The 18,082-nt window shown below is 38.4% G+C and overlaps 1 protein-coding gene across 2 annotated transcripts in view; it reads right to left on the bottom strand.

The window, feature by feature from the left end:
* DROSHA (drosha ribonuclease III) overlaps positions 1-18,082 on the bottom strand; it is a 214,898-nt gene that overhangs the window by 181,108 nt on the left and 15,708 nt on the right. For both annotated transcript variants that reach the window (XM_069958135.1, XM_069958134.1), the window contains exons 5-8: positions 16,608-16,749; positions 12,480-12,631; positions 8,472-8,552; positions 1,819-1,905 (exon numbers count right to left, since the gene is read on the bottom strand). In XM_069958135.1, coding sequence (XP_069814236.1) covers positions 1,819-1,905; positions 8,472-8,552; positions 12,480-12,631; positions 16,608-16,749 — 462 coding nt within the window. The remainder of the gene's footprint in view (positions 1-1,818; positions 1,906-8,471; positions 8,553-12,479; positions 12,632-16,607; positions 16,750-18,082) is intronic.

Below are 18,082 nucleotides of genomic sequence, written 5' to 3'. Positions count from 1 at the left end.
GCCACACAGATTGATAGAGTTTCAACAGTTCCAGCATCATATTGTAGATGGTGCCGTGTGTGGGGGGGATTCCACTACAGGTCTTCTACGTCTGTGCCATCTGTGAAACACAGGACGTGAGAATAAGGCCTAAGTTTGCACTGTCGAAGAATTAGACAAGTGTGTCATAAAGGGCTGTCATGTGTTCTGAAGTCTGGGATTCAAAAGCAATGACAAATAAAAATAGGAATTTCATTTAAACCAAAGACACTTTTATTTATAACTTCTGGCCATATGAAATGAAATATAGCACCAAAGAGTAAACAGGATCAATAAATCATGAATAAGTCCATCTTATGTCCCCACTTCTATATGCTGCTTATGGAGCTTTTGCCCGCGGCTCTACGCTGCAACCCCAGTGTGCAAAGTCTCCAGTTTAACCCCTAATTAATAAACCAGAACTATCTGCCAACAACGCTGTACTTCCTTCCCTTCGATCCTGCATGAATTTGACAGTTTTGGCTGCCTCTCTAATTTCAAAGTTGATTTATCCAGACTGAGGTCATTGATATCCCATTTCCATTTACTCCATGAGGATTCACGTTTCCACTTGACCTACAATGACGACTGTAGACTTTATCACTTTTTGAAGAGCTGACCCTCGGAGGCCTTCTGCAATAAGCACCCAGACATCCCTGTGCTGGATGACCTATAATGTACTCCCATCCTACACTGACTCCCCTGATCATAAACCTAGGCTTGGAACCACCCTAAAGGGACATGAGAGTTTATCCCAGCTCATCTCCCACTTTTTGTCTTTTGTACATGCTTTTATTTTGAAAGATTAATCCTTACTCCTCATCTACCTCCAGCTTTGCCGTTTATCTACCTCAGTGAGTTATCAGTTTCCCTCTCAGAAACTACAGGTCTAAGGCCATTCTACTCTACTATAAGATGCCTGCATTGCCAAAGAAAATAACCACATACTGCCATTTTGATGGTATTCATGCCCTGCACTACTTTATACCATTTACCTGTTACCGACTTGAAGACTTACCCCCCTTTTTTCCCCCCTTTTTCTCTTGCCTCCTTCCCCTATGTTCTCACATTGCCATGCCCTTAGTATTTGGTAATGTATTATTACATGTTAAATGTAATGTAATGTTAAATGTTGTTGTTAACTTGCATTCTGCGCCCTGAGCCTTTTAGCAACCACTGCACCCAACCTGTCCCCCTTTATGCTCCCTTCTATGATGCTTTGGTTTTAAGAACATGATTGTTGTTTCATTGCTGTATGTCCCTTTTTGGTATTTTTTTTTCACTTTGCTACATGACTGAAACATTTCAATAAAATTAGATTAAACATATGAACAAAGTCTGCAAACACACAGGTGGTTCATTCAAGCTTGCAGACTTACCATCTTCTGTGCTTTTTAATTAATACTATGTCCAGTAAATAAAGATGAGCTTATTTATGATTTTAGAATATGTAGTATTTTAGTGCTACTCCTATTATTGGGTGAATACCAGAGATGAGTGAACCCAGGCGTGCAGTATTTGAATACCACTGGTTGCAAATGGATACAACCACAGGCTGCTTTTATGTTTTCCAGGACCCCATAGGGCTGCATCCAACTTCTTCAACAACTGCTAATCAAATGCTGCACACTTGGGTTCAGATGGACCTGCCAGAATTTTTCTGTATATAAAGCAGTTGATAGGGCAAGTGTATAGGGCTGTCAGAAATTGTTGCTTGATAAAGGTTTAGAAGACCTGGAGGAAAACTAAAAACATATTGTAGAAAAAAGTTTCAAAGGTAATAACATTGGACATACTTACCAAGAAATTTGTTGGTGGAGAAACTGTAATTCTGTAGTGGAAGAGACGTCCTGCGTTGTTGGTCATAGGACGGCATGACTTGATAGTCTACAAGAAACAATAACAGAAAGTAAGGTCCATTTAAAAGAAACTAGTCCAAAAGGAATACACATTTTCATTTCTCAGTGTGATCTGGATTTAATACATTTCTAAGCCTTAAAAAGGGTTAATAATAATAATAATAATAATAATAATAATAATAATAATAATAATAATAATAATAATAAAAAAAACACAGCTACTTTTATTGTGTGTCCTCAGGTTGTGTGTGGTATGACAATACAGCTTCATTCACATCAATGGAACTAAGCTGCAAAACCACAACCTAAGTGAGGACAAGAGTGGTGCTGTTTCTGGAAGAAAGTGCCCATGTTTTTCTTATACTTTTAAGTCTAAATCCCAAAAAAATGATGATAATCAGAAGCAGACCTACTATTAATTCTCTTCACAGGCACTCTGGACACAGATTTTCAGAAATGAGATTTGGATGAAAAACTCTGCAAAAAAAACAGGCTGCTGCAGCTTGTTTCCATGGTGAATTCTGCAATCATTTGTCACTCTCTCTCAGCTAGAAGGGTCACTATAACCAATATTTTAACATTTATGGAAATATACAAAAGGTGTATCTGCTAAATAGAATAAAAACTCACTGTTTGGCTACAAGTATACCTTTTCCCTTAATGTTTCCAAATGATTCAAATAACATTTTAGAATTTACATATTTAAATGTATATTTTCCTGGTATAAAAAAGAAAAGCTAAAAATGTGACATGCTACTGATTTTCCATTTCTCTAACGTTAATATTCATATTGTTTTATATTGTAAAACATTTATAAGCCCACATTTACTGTCATTGTCTAAGTGCAAACTTAGACTAGACAATCTTAGCACCATTTTTGCATAAATCCTGCCCCTTTTCTGTACCAGGCAGAAAAGTGTCTAAAAGTGGCATAAAAGTGTTTAAAATGCATAATAAATGGGGAGAAAAGTCCTTTGCGACACTTTTTCAGCCGAAATTCTGGCTGAGACACATTAATAAATCTGGGCCAATCTGTGCATGCTAATAACATAGCTACGAAATCTTACTAAAATCTTTTTTACTAATAAATATTTATTTGAATAGCACCAACAGATTCTACAGCTCATCCAATGTACGTTGGATGTCCCACTTCATCTTTGGATTATAATATAAATATATGTACATACATACACACACACTATCTATCTATCTAAAATATATATATATATATATATATATATATATATATATATATATATATATATATATATATATATACACACACACATATATATATATATATATATATATATATATATATATATATATATATATATAGATAGATAGATAGTATATATATATATGTAGAAAGGGAAGAGACGGCACTCCAGGAATAAAGTGAAGGTGTATATTATTATGAGCACGTGAGTTTATTATAATGGATTCTGTTGATTTATCACCGTCACATATTCCTTTACCAATGACGATGTGAGCCGTATCCTAAGTGGACGCCTCAGAGATAGAGCGTATTTGAGTGTTTAATCTAAACTGGATACCAAACGGGCCTATGAGGCTGATTCAAAGAGATTGATTACATTGGACTTTCATTTATCACTATTGAGCAACTATTATCAAACTAAAATGATTCCGAGGGGATTATGCCCCCATTTGAGACCTAATCTTTTTCCAAGAAACAAGGAATTTTGTACACGTTTTGAAGGACTGACCAATAAATATGCCTTGGATCTGGTATTATTAAACATTGAATATCTGCAACAGGAAATTACACAAATCGAACAAAAATTAGAATTGAGTGAAGGAGCCCTAACTGATGTTATGGGGCCAGAAGAAGTTCAAAAAATATAAGGACAGAGTTAAAGGGGTAGTGCACAATTTTTTTTTTCTTTCAAATCAACTGCTGCCATGAAGTGCCACAGATTTGTAATTTACTTCTATTAAGAAATCTCAAGCCTTCCAGTACTTATCAGCTGCTGTGTGTCCAGCAGGAAGTGGTGTTTTCTTTCCTGTCTGACACAGTGCTCTCTGTTGCCTCCTCTGTCCATGTCAGGAACTGTCCAGAGAAGGAGCAAATCCCCATAGAAAACCTCTCCTGCTCTCCAGACTGGAAATAATACCACTTCCTGCTGGGCGTACAGCAGCTGATAAGTACTGGAAGGCTTGAGATTTTTTAATAGAAGTAAATTACAAATCTCTGGCACTTCATGGCAGCAGTTGATTTGAAAGAAAAAATTTTTGGTGCACTACCCCTTTAAAGTCAACCTGGATAAGTATAAAAAAGGAACAGGAAGAACTAAAGAGACAGAAATGGCACCGTGATTGTGAGGACTATAAGACCGGATTTGTATATGAATGGCAAAAGGATGGAAAACGTGATGATAAACAACGGAAGAAAGCCGCCCCTAAAGTCACTGATAAAAAGAAAAAAAGAGCATGCTGTTTTTTTAGACCAAGACAAGATGGAAGCGACAGAAAGCGGAGGTGCATCAGGAGGGGTGGCAGAAGAAAACAGCAACATCGGCATCACGACCAGGAAGGGCAAGGTGTCGAAAAAAGCATAATGGACTCTGAAAGAAATGATTCATCTCTAGTGGTAAATATCTCCTCTCACACTCTTAATGATGATGAATTAGATGTGCTTAACCATGGTCTCTTTTTTGTCCTACATCAAAGATTGATTGGTTGCAATTGGAGGTTGATGTCCAAATGTTAGTTAGGAACATCAATTTAAAAATTTGGTTTTCCACTAAAACTGATGCTTCAGCTAGGGATAGACCAAATTTACCTGAATTGCGGTTAAAAGATTGGGGTTTATCTAATAAGAGTGACTTTTGTCCCCCAACCTCTTCTGATGCAGTGAATATGTTTACTACCATGGTGAAACGTGATATTGAAACACTGAAATCTACATTAGAGTGTGAACATAGAGGTAGTTCCAATTTTTTTCAAAAAAACAAATGGACGCATTACATAGCTTATCATGCAATGATAACATCGTAATCAAACCCGCCGACAAGGGGGGAGCGGTGGTTGTCATGGACAAAGATAAATATGTAAATGAGATCCTGAGACAGGTTAGCGATACTAATGTGTATAGAGAAGTCTCTAGTGACCCTAAAAACATTTTCTTTCAGAGGTTGAAGTTACTTGTTGACGATGCTTTTGCCTGTGATATCATTGATGAACAGTTACATGATTTTCTTCTGCCAGATTACCCCATCACCACGACACATCCGCCTGGGAGACCTATAGTGTCCGGTTGTGACTCAATTTTTAGCCCAGCAGCCATCTTTGTAGATAAGATATTGAGACAGTATGCAGTGAATACTAGGTCATACATACGAGACACGGACGATTTTTTTGGACAAAATTAGACGGGTTACCATTCCAACAGATTGTATCCTCGCATCCTTTGACGTGACCAGTTTATACACTTGCATTGACCATGAGAAGGGACTGCGGAGTGTGAAGAAGGTGTTACAGGAGTCTTACTACACGAGTGAGGGGAGGGAGTTTGTGACTGACCTATTGGAGATACTGCTGACCTGTAATTATTTTGTTTTTCAGGACAGTTTTTTTGTTCAAGTGAAAGGTACGGCCATGGGGTCGAATATGGCACCGACCTATGCCAACATAGTCATGGCTGACCTGGAGGAAACCTACGTCTATGTGTCCCACCACCAGAGCAAGTTGCTCGGGTGGTGGAGATACATAGACGATATTTTTTTGATTTGGACTGGTACACAGGATGAGTTAGGGGAATTTTTTGACTATATGAATGACATTGACGCCAACATCAAATTTACCATGACTAGTTCTACCACTGGTGTACAATTTCTAGATACATGGGTTTATGTCAAAGGTGGCGACTTGGCGACCGATATTTATTTGAAACCCACAGATAAGAACAATTTGCTCAGATTTGACAGTTTGCATCCTAGGAGAATGATTGAGTCCCTGCCCAGAAGCCAGTTATTGAGAGTATGTAGGATCGTGGATGAAATGACAAAGATTGACTCTAGACTGGAGGAAATGGGAGACAGGTTCGTCAGAAGAGGGTACCCTAAAAAACTTGTCAGAAAGAGCATTATGCAAGTTAAACAGGAGGGACAAAGGACGAACGCTAGGAAGAAATTGACAATGGACCGTATCCCCCTCATATCCACATTTAATGAACAGAGCCAAAACATAGCTAAAATTATCCGGAAACACTGGGGAGTAATAGCTAATTACCATAATGACGTCACGATTTTGAGATCCCCCCCCTTCTTTCATACAGAAGAGCAACGAGCCTTAAGGACAAACTGGTACAAGCTGATTGTCTGAGGGATAAACTGGATTTATCATCTACCCTAAAACCAGGCAGCTATCCATGCTTAGGGTGTGAGAGCTGCAATCTTATGATCAAGGGTGATGTATTTGTCCACCCCAACACCAATCGCAGGTACAAACTCAGGTACTATACGACTTGCAAAACGGACCATGTCATTTATGCCCTACAGTGTCCCTGTCCCTATATATATATGTAGGTGAGACTACCAACGAATGTCGTATACGGTTGAATAACCATAAATCTTCAATACGCAAGGAGCGTTTAGATCTTCCTGTGGAGAGACATTTTCTGGAGGCAGGCCATACATTGCAACAACTACGCTTTATGATTTTGGATCATATACCGGCAACCCGTCGGGGTGGTAATAGACAAAAAATATTAAAGCGTAGGGAAGCCCAATGGATCACCCGTTTGAATGCCTTGCAACCACATGGCTTGAATGTGGATTTTTCCCTTAAAGCCTTTCTGTAACTATAGAGCAACCCTGGATACTACTCGTGTCATTATAAAAGGAACAAGTAATATGTAACATAATTGTCTTTTGAATCACTTATTGTGCACTATTCTGACTCAGTTTACAATGTTTTTATGTATATTTACATTGTCTTTTTCTGTTTCTCTAGATGGAATGAGGATCTACACTCACCTGACCCATCGAGCCTGTATTTATCCTCGTCGCATTATTCTATCGGGATTTGGCCTTTATTATATTTTACTGGGAGGGAGGACGAGTCCGTCCACTAGGAGTTACCACTGGTATGTATTCGAATAGAAGGAGATACACAGTCTGGTCGAGCTGCACCTGCAAGTGTGAAAACTTCACCATAGCAAAACTAGGAACAGCAAGACCATATGGACGTGTGACTACTAGTGGCTCTCTATACAGTTGGTGGCCGTGATTTTGAAACCCCTCCCGGACTATTTATTTATGTCTGTGGGCAACGGAGAGTGGTTTCCCCACTCCAAGATGGCGCCCCGGAACCTTTATCTATCATATGCGCGTGCGTGAGGTTGATCATGTGATCGGAACAGAGTTTTGGGCAACAGAGAGTCTCTTTCCATACTCCAAAATGGCACCCGGTAACTCTATGGACCTCGATACGCATGCACCTAAATCTTCGCAGTGCCTGCCCCCTGATGGAAGTCAGGTGCACACCAGGTGACCGGGACATTTCCGGACTTGCGTGAACATCTTGTTTACAAACGGTGTGTCATGTGGGGATCCCGAGGGTGAATTGGCTCGCTAGATGGGCTGGTGAGTGACGTCCTCTTCCTTCCGGTCCCTTGTTGGGATGTGTTTATGGCCTAATTTGGACTATTTTTATGCACAAGATGTACATTATGTACCTTATGGAGTCTGTATGATACACGTAATATATGTATATATGATCCACATTATTTTGATGTTGCAATGAGCTGCTTTACACTTTGTTGATATATGCACATTACCTGATGTCACTAATTGGGAGGCATGGCCGGTGGGCGGAACCTCCGATATAAATGTCACTCATTTACCACTTTGTAACTGCTTGAGAAAGACTCTAGAGCTGAGTCGAAACGTTGCCACACGTGTTGGGTGAATAAAATACACCTTCACTTTATTCCTGGAGTGCCATCTCTTCCCTTTCTACATTACTATCCTGAAGGTACCGGGGGTCGGTTACCTGAGTCGTGCACCCTCAAGCTTGAAGCTTATTGACTGCAAGTCAACACAGTGCCGTTCTACCCCTTCATCTGTATATATATATATATATATATATATATATATATATATATATATATATATATATATATAAATATATATACATACATCCATACATATACACACAGTATATAACACTCACCCATACACACACACACACACACACTATGTCAATGCAATGGCCACACAAGTAGGCATTAACACTGGAGAGGCTTTTTCTAAAGAAGCTTGTTCTTTATGAAAAGCGATGACACGGAAACTTTACTGTGTCAAGGAGTTTATGGAAAGTGTATGGAATCCAGGAATTGAGATAATAGTGTTTTCAAACCTCTTAAACATATTTCAAGCACCTACTTATAGTGCAAGCTAGGCACTTGTTTAACTCCTTGCAGAAGGCTTATGTGACCTGGATTACTATGACACAGAGAAAGCACCCTTGTGATGGCTATGTAAAACTATTTAAAGATCTAACATTAAATTGACTAGATATAGGAGTTAATGCATGCCCCATAAATATACCACATACAATAGTTACATTTACCTCCTCTCCTGGATAAATGCTGTGCCGAATTCCCGTCCGTCTGGCTTTAATGCTGCACTTACACAGAGGGCCAACATTCATCTGATAAAATATAAACACAGATTTTAGGGTGGTCTGAATTTATCTTTTCTCTTGGTTATTAAAAACTCAGCTATGCTTTCAAGAGGCAGTAATATATACAAAAGGAGGTGGACGTGTTGCTTTGTTACTCATAGAAACCATCTTATTTTCTCACCTCCTCTATAAAAGGACTTCCACTATACAGCACCTGATCTCACAGTTCAAAGGACAACATACTGCTTCGGCTGGGTTCACACTGCATTTTTGCAATCCATTTTTTCCATCAATTTTTTACAAAAAAAAAAAAGGATAAAAACAGATGTAAAAATGAACGCATTTGCGTTTTAATCCTTTTCCTATTGACTTCCATTATATAAAAAAAAAGGATCAAATGTTTTTTTTTGTTGTGTATGCCGAAAAAAAAAAACAGATGCATTTTGATCCTTTATTTTTTTTAAACAATGGAACTCAATGAAAAAATGGATTGCAAAAACACAGCGTGAACCCAGCTTTTCTCTTACTAAATGGGTCAGTAAGACAATGTAATGTATACAGATCTCAACATACCTTTTTACTCTCAGAAAATCAGCACCGTCCTGCCCAGGTGACCCATTCAGTGAGTAGGCCTTCTCTTACACGCATATAAGTTTAATGGTTACAGTTACATTAGGGGTACAATATGCTTGGTGGTCTCTTACTAGTCTACTAGTCCTCTAGGTCAGGTTGCATCAAAGATAGCTGAAGACTCTTCCTGAGTGGCTTACCTCTGCCATCGACTGTCCCACCTAGGTGGTTTTTTTTACGGAGATGCACCAGCTACTTTTTTATATTTCCTTGGTGCCTCTATAGATCTTACAATCACTAGCTAGTTTTCCCAGAAATTACCAAATTGCAGTCCCTAAACACTATCTGGCATGTATGAATCAAGTGGATACAAGTCCTTGTTAGGGATTATACCTTTATAAGAACTGCTTTACTTCCCTTTATAAGGCCATGTTCACATTGTGTAAGAGTCCGGCCGTTCCGTGACCCGGCCAGGTCACGGAGCGGACACTCTATGAAAATATCATCCCTGCCGGATGATCTTTCACGCCGCAGAGTCCCCACAGCACACTATGAAGCTTGCGGCCGATTGCAACAACGGATGTACTTTTACAAAAACATACGTTGTGTGAACATAGCCTAAAGCAGTAATATGGCAACACTAAGTAACTCACAGGAACTAATATTTTTGTCAGTGAAAACATCAATTTGGTGACCTTTGCCACTTAGTACTGTTTTGTGTTGTTTACACTTACAGGAGAGCGATTTACACAAGCTTCCAGTTCAGCGACTGCATGTGCCTTTCTATTTCTCCATACTTACTTAAAACTTAAAAGGGGTTGGTCACTTTATAGAAAAATTGTTCAGTGTGCAGTATTAGTTGGTGTACTCACTGCACTTACTGACAGCAGCTCCCTGTGTACCTTATAGAGCCAATAGTAGACTCCACTCTTCCAGGCTGTACTGCCCTGCTCTGTGGCAATTCTGTCCATAAGATGAAAGACATGAAGGAGCATGTGACCATGCCCTGCCCCCAGTGTCTCCATAGGCATATACAGGCTCAGTGGTGGACACAGGGGGGGGCAAGGCATGGTCACATGCTCCTACATGTCAGCCATCTTATGGACAAAAACACCACAGAGCAGGACAGCAGGTAGTACTTTAATTGCAATTTATTACTAATACAATCTACATAGTAGATAAATATTGGAAAAATACTAAATAAATATCAAAAATAAGTTGGTAGCCACAGTAGGGGGAATAGTAACAACTTTACAGTAGTCCACAGTGGCACCTAATGCTTTAACTTGGATACTCTCCTAACACCAGATAAAGTAAAAAAAAAAAAAAAAAAAAAAAAAAAAAAGTCCTTTAAAAGGGACATTAATAATGGCAGTGATTCAACAGTCTTTATGCATCCAAACCCCTCAACATGTTTATTATGTATGGGGAAAGATATTAAAAAAAATCAAATACTAAGGTTTTGACAAATGACATGTTGGTGGTAACCATTAAAAATTTCAAGAGAAGATCTTGAGAAACACAAAATATTAACATAAAAAGCAGTGTGCACCTGTACTTTTACAAGATTTGAAGTCATATACCTTACAATACCAGCAGTCAAAGCATGTTCTCCCTGTCCTGTATGCTGATTTAATCCAATCCATGAGCAGGAGAGCTGTTGACCAACATCAGTGACTTGCACTTCCCCTGTTGATATCAGTCATAGCTCCAATGCCCGGGAGCGACTTGCATCATCCCACCAAATTTATTAAAAATGAAATGATACAGCAAAGGTGTTTGCAACCTGCAGCTGTTCAGCTACTTCCAAACAGGAGCTCTTATGGATCTCTGACAGCTACTGACAGGCTGAAAATGACATTTATAATACTAAACCAGTTATTTTGTACTAAAGTTTGCTCTGATTTCACACATTTTTTCCCATTCCTTTAATCTCAAAGATGTTGCAGTGCCTGGCAGAACTCACTGTATCTTTAGAGTTTCACATTTAACCAAGAGCAAAAGTTGTTAATATTCTGTTGAGGAAACAATTCATTCTTTTTTTTTTTCTTGAATGATCAAAGGTACATTTTCAAATAATTCTTAAACGAATACCATTAAATGGCTGCTATTTCAATAAACTTTACAGAAATCAATAAATTTAAGTAACACTGTAATATAATAAGAGAAAAACACCTTTCTCCACAGGCTCCTTTCCTGATTCAGCTCTCCTAAACTGGTCAATCACTATGAAAAACTGCTTAGGTCCTTCACAAGATGGACCAAAGAAAAGTCCTATTACATGCTCACCTTAAAGGAAGGGCCTTTAAATACAACTTTAAGTGCTGGGAGAGTGGCTGAGGAGAGGCAATGGCAGTCAGACAGAGAGTGAGAGACATAGAAACATATAGATAGACAGACACAAACACACACACACACACACACACACACACTCTACAGGTGCTTGTAGTGAGAATTAGAACCAACCCAATGCTTGATTTGTAGTTGACACTGCTCACTACTGCTCTAAAATGTCCTTCATGTTCATACTGTTTCTGAGGGTGTGCTATAGACATAAAGCAGGAGGACCCTCTCTTATGAGTGTATGTACAGGGCATAGAATATATTATATCAGATATTAGCTCAGGGACAACTGAAAATTAGAGATGGAAAATGCCAAGTTACATCATGGTTCATGGTCAGAAATAGTGCTACTTCTCATGGCAGCTTATCCGGAAAAGTCACCTGAACAGACAGGCAAAGAGCCATGTGCCTTTGGCTTCATTTGAAGAATTTCATAACATTGTACATGGGTCATGGTACTATATTCACTTACTCATAGCAGAAGCTGAAAGAATTGCATAAGGAGCTTTACCTTATTACGCTAGCATGATTGCTTTTCACAGAATAGGGTATAACAAGCCGATCAGTGCACAATGGCCCAGTGGTCTGACCCCACCCATTAGCTTGTTACCCCATGTCCTGCAGATAGGTATTAGCTCTTTGAGTTGGGAATACCCCTTTAATTGTAGGCTCCATAAAAGACTACTTCACAATTTGGATATCAAGGTAAACTGCTAAGTCTTGTTAGACTGGTCTATTCTATTTTCTCTGTATCTTTTATGAGGTTTTGGAAACATTTCTTTGTTCATGGTGGGAGTGATAAATATTTTCTTGGGTGGTATTCTACTATGTCCCTTTTAACTCTCTAATATCTCGGATATTAGACTGATGTGTATTTCAAGTGAGAAACTATATTTCAGTGGCTGAAATTACGGAGGAAGCTATGTCTAATTGTTTTTACAACTACGGTCTCAATGTAACATCACTTCAGTGAACACCTTGACCCTTTCTCCAGCTATGCAATGCCTTCTGAGATGTTTCCAGCACAAGAAGTATACAGACCTGGCCAGGGTCATTATACCAGAGCTCTTCATGAAGACGGTCAGGATGAGCTTTCTTTCTCTTTATTTCTGCTATCACATCAAAGACCTCAGAATCGGAGCTGCTGGAGCAGCTATCTTCATCTGTATCACAGTCAGAGTCACTGGAGCTCTCTGTCAACAGAATAGAAGGAGTGAGTCACATGGAGAATAAAGCATTGCCTTTACTACATCTTCACAGACCATGGAAATAAATAGAATTCAATGAAGTAACCATGACAATCATAGAGCTTTTCATTACAGATCATATGCTTTCTCCATCCACTGTTATACTCAAAGTGACAACAATGCCTAAATACTAAGTGCTCCTATTTCCTTTCATTTCCCTACATTCCTTCTGGAGGCCTCTTCTTGCTCTATAGCGTATTTATGTGCTACACATCCAAGCAATTACACCAGGCTAGCACCAAAACAGATATATATTCCAAGTCATTAATCCATCTGACTGGGAGTGACCAGTAGCATCATGCCGCCATAATACTGGGAGTTTTGTCATATCTTATCCACAATTTCCGCATACCCTATAATCATCTAACAATGTGATAACAGCAATTATATGGATATAAACAGCCAGTGGTTCTCAACCAGACCCATCTGAACTTCATTATGAGAAAAAATGTTTTAGGATTTAAAGAGGAAAGTTTAATTTTGTGCCCCTACGGTTGATGAAGTATTTATTTATTTTCTAACCCTATTAAAGCCTTAGTGCTGCTTCCTGTTTTTTTTTTTTTTTTTTATATCAAACATACAATATTCATGTATTGTGGTAAAAATAACGATCATTACTGGGTCACTACAGTTATGTTGTCAATACCAAATTTGCATACATACACACACACATAATATATTATATATATATATATATATATATATATATATATATATATATATATATATATATATATATATATTTACGTTTATTTCTTTTTTAACCATTACCACTTTGGCACAATAGAAACTATCTTCCTGACAAAAACTGCCGCCACATTGCAAGACCGATAGCGTTCTTATCTTTCGCGGGACAGAGCTGGTTTTGGGCTCACTTTTTGCGGGAAGATGTGTCGTTTTTATTGATACCAAGTTCTATATATATACGATTTTTAATCTCTTTTATGACATATTTTCTGAAGCAGATTGATCAAATACAGCAATTTTGGTGTTGGTTTTTTCTATTTTAAATTTTTTTCTACAGTGTGTGTCGTGCAATATAATTAATGATATATTTTTATATATAGGGTCGTTACGGGCGTGGCAATATGAAACATATATAGCTTTTATGTTTTTAGGTGGTTTTATGTAATTTTATTATATATAGGGAATGTACTGCAGTAATATTATTGGGGAGGGCTTGGGGGGGGGGGGGGGACATCTCCAGGGGCCTTCAGAAGGATTGCCATGATAGCAACTGGAGGCCCGTACCTCAGCGCGGAACTTCCAATCAGGTCAGTATGCCAGCGCTCGGCACTGGAACCCATTACATGCGGCTGTCATGACTTGACAGCGGCATATAACAGGTTCCTGCGGTACAGGTACCCCTGTGCCAGCAGCATTTATTCTGTCTCAGCCGTAAAAAGCTGTCAGGGACAGAATAAAGACCAGTAGTGACCGCCGTTAAAAGCCGATACGGCGGTCACTAAGGGGCTGACTGTACTAGGACCTCTGTATACACATCTATGTTGTTTTCTGGATTCTGCATGTTTTTCGAATAGACAATTGTACGTTTCTGCTCTAGAGTTGGATCAGGTAAAAAATGTCTACGCACCTTGCAATAAAACTGGCAATGTTGTATATAAACAAGCTCTGTATATAACACTGCCAATGTTCTATATAAACAGGCTCTGTATAAAGTCTTATGACGTGATATCTCAGTTAGGCTATTACGTATTTAGAATGGTAAAAACTTTTAGTTTATTTTTAATGTGCATAATTTTTAAGTTACAATTTACATAAACTGTGCAGAACTGTTAGGGTATATAGTGTAACTAGGGCTCCTGGCGATTTCCCCTTAAATAAAAAAAAAAATAAAAAAAAAAAAGGCATAGATCGGCCTCCTGGGCACCCCTGGAACAAATCTAACACACTGACATATTATATATATATATATATATATATATATATAATATATAATATATATATATATATATATATATATATATATATATATATATATATATATATATATATATATGCAGCGCCGGGTACTGTACATGTTCTAGTATTCGATAAATGACAGATCAATGGAGAGGTTTACCTGCTGTGACCTAGAAATTCTAGTTTGTTAGAACTCATGCAAGATCTCAAAAAGGGGGTTCAGAATATCTTATGACAGCTAAAGCTCATTATTAGACAGCTCCCATCACACAATTTCCTACATTATTTAGAAGTATATTAATGGGAGGAGTATTTTAATGCATCCCGGCAGGTAGAGATGGCACTGGCTCTAGCTGACCACATAATATTTGTTCTTAGGTATCTTGCTAGAAATAAAGACAGAGAAAGAAGGGCAAAATCAGAAATTTCGGATTGTGTCTGATCAGATGCAGACAGGAGGCTGGACCACAGTAAGTACAAGGTACATAAAATAAGTGCAGAGTGTGATGACTTCTTTAACTAAATGATGAAAAAAAAACTACTGTAATCTTTTATATAGATAGACACACATTTCTCTAACACTGCATTTTTGAAGTCGGGAAACAACACCCACACAAGCACAATGAGCGCATAAAACCTGGGAGATCAGTGCTTGCTACAAGGTGACAGCGCCACAATCCTTGCCAAAAAATAATAGAATCATCACACTTCAATGGTCACCTGACAAAAGCTATTAACCCCTTAACCCACCATGACATATGTGTACATCATGGTGGTATAAATGAGGTATGGAGAGGGTCCTGAAGCTGAGGCTGCACCACGCCCAGCAGATGTTGGCTGTCGGCTATTGAAGTATCTAGATTCCACTGTCAATGCTCACAGCATGCATCGCTACTAATAATCCCTTCCTGATCTCTGTCTTGGCACATGAACTCCCTGTGTGCCATGATGGGACCAGGAAACACTAGTACAACAAGAAATGGGCACTGCAGCAAGGAATCAGGCAAATATACTTTTACTTTTTTTTTTTTTTATGACAACCTGAACCATTAAAAAGAAAATAATAATATTTTCTATAGCTAGACAACCATTTTAAGGCTATGTTCCCACACAGTATTTTTCACAGTATTTGGTCAGCGTTTTTCAAACGAAACCAGGAGTGGATTGAAAACACGGAAAGGTTATGTTCACACACTGTTGAAATTTAGTGAATGGCCGCCATTTAATGGCAAATGATTGCTGTTATTTTAAAACAACGGCCGCTGTTTTGAAATAACAGCTGTCATTTGCTGTTACATAACGGCCCTCCACTAAATTTTAACAGAGAGGGCGAGAGAGAGAAATTTGCAACATGCAGACAATTATTGTGATCTCTATCTGCAACAGAGTTAAAATATGTAAAACAACAAAAAAAAGAAAAGACGACATAATACTAACACTACGAAACTTATGAAAATATTTTTCATTATATAAGAACATTGGCATTTATTTGTGCATGCTACGGGAAGGCAATCTGACCTTTAAGAATAATGGCTTTTTAAAAAGGTGTCAGCCAGGCTCCGGATTAACAGTTCACACATTTGTCAGTGGAATGCAAGAATCTTTCTGTAACTAAATGACTATGGACAGAGATTTATACTAATTGCCAGATGACAGAAAATGTCACACAAGCATTCCAGTGCAATGTACACCCTATCGTGTAAAATGTGTTAGCATCTAGTGCAGTGAAGAGCATATGCAACCTTCTTATTACAAGCTACAAAAATATGTTCCATACATACAGATTGGCAAGTATATTCCATGCAATAAATACTGCTGCCAAGAATATATACACTTCTCAAAATCCACATCTTTACAGTGCCAAGCATCAGGAAAAAAAAATTACAAACATTTCCTAGGCATGGATGAAAACACCTTCACAGATGGTGGTAACGCTGCTTTAATAAAAATATGAAGAGCGCGATAACAAGCACACAGAACAAGAACACAGTCTTCTTACCTAAATCCTCATCTAATTTGGTCTTTGGTGGCTCCCACGCTGGCCTAGCAGCTCGAGATTTTGATTGACGTTTGCCAAGTTCTTCTTCAAACTTGTCATACAAATCCCGCAACCTGCTTGTGCCAACCACAGTGGAATCTCCCTTTGAAAAAAAAGTAACAGAATGACAGCTGAGTATACCCTTTATTCAGATGTAGTTCATTTTGAGGCTCACTTACAAGTCAGCACATGATAATAGGAGCATAAAAGCTCTGTCAGAAAATGCTACGTGGATGGAAGCTGCTGATCGGGTCTGTTCTAGTCAGGTGTCTGACTGCACATCTTGCAGGATTTACACAAAAACAGTCCTCAAGAATTATACAAACCAACAGTTCTTTTAGATGCCTATGATATTTGAAAAAATTCCTTCAGTGTGTCTTTGGGATGTAAAAGAAAATAAATTGTATTACTATTGCCAAATCAAATACTCCTCAAATGATGAGTTTACCCCAACAAAAACATTAGCTGCTAACTTATGCATCAAGGATTGGACAATCATTTTACGCTTTAGGGTATGTTCACACTGAGAAAAAAACGGCGAAATTCCTGCGCCTGTGGCTGGGTTCACATTGAGGAATTCTCACGGATTTTCAGGCGGATTCCCATCAAAATGCGCACGGAATTTGCCCATAATTCCGCCCGTAAAGAATGAACATTGTGAATTTACATTGGGTTTAAATGGGCTTTCCGCTTATTTGTTCACACAGCGGAATTTCCGCACCAAAAATTCCACCGCAGATCCGCTTTCCGCCTGTCATTACAAAAGGACCGATATCATTGTGAAGTGACAGGAGGGGCTGGTTTCTGACAGCTCTTCTGGCTCTCATCTTCCATTGTGTGCGAGAGGAGATTACAGGTGAGAGTGCAGAATAGGACCCACACCACAGTATTAAAAGGGAAAAAAAAAAGTGTAAAAAGACAAATAGCTTTTTTCTACCCAGATTGTCACCGGTGCAGAGGGTCCTAAAAAAGGACCTTGATTAAATAAAGCTAACATAAAGACACATTGTAACAGTGAATTATTATCTCATTTGTGTTGCATGACATGCTGTTATAAGCAAAAAGTTTCAAAGTAGAAAAAAAAAAAGGGTAAATTTAAATAAATAATAATTAGGAGTAATAAGGAGAAACGGTGCACCATGGAAGGACCCAATAACACCATTGAGAGAACTAGGATTACCTTGTCACGACTATGAAGGTTAAAGAATAATTTCCATCTCAACTCACATAATTGAAGGGAATCCTTCAATTGTATTTCACGTTCCAATCTGCTGTTAGATAGCTGTTGTTAGGTCAAGGAAACGCATGGTACCTTTCAGGTATATACAGAGTGGTTTAAAAAAATGTATCCACTGTTTAAAAGTCCATAACTTGCAAACTAATTGACGGAATTGTCTCATATTTGGTAGTGTACTAGTTTGTAGTTCCGGCAGTCA

The sequence above is a fragment of the Dendropsophus ebraccatus genome, chromosome 2 (assembly GCF_027789765.1).
Source record: "Dendropsophus ebraccatus isolate aDenEbr1 chromosome 2, aDenEbr1.pat, whole genome shotgun sequence".
Classification (NCBI taxonomy): domain Eukaryota; kingdom Metazoa; phylum Chordata; class Amphibia; order Anura; family Hylidae; genus Dendropsophus; species Dendropsophus ebraccatus.
The sequence above is the reverse complement of the archived record's forward strand: the minus strand, read 5'-3'. Positions and strand labels throughout refer to the sequence as shown.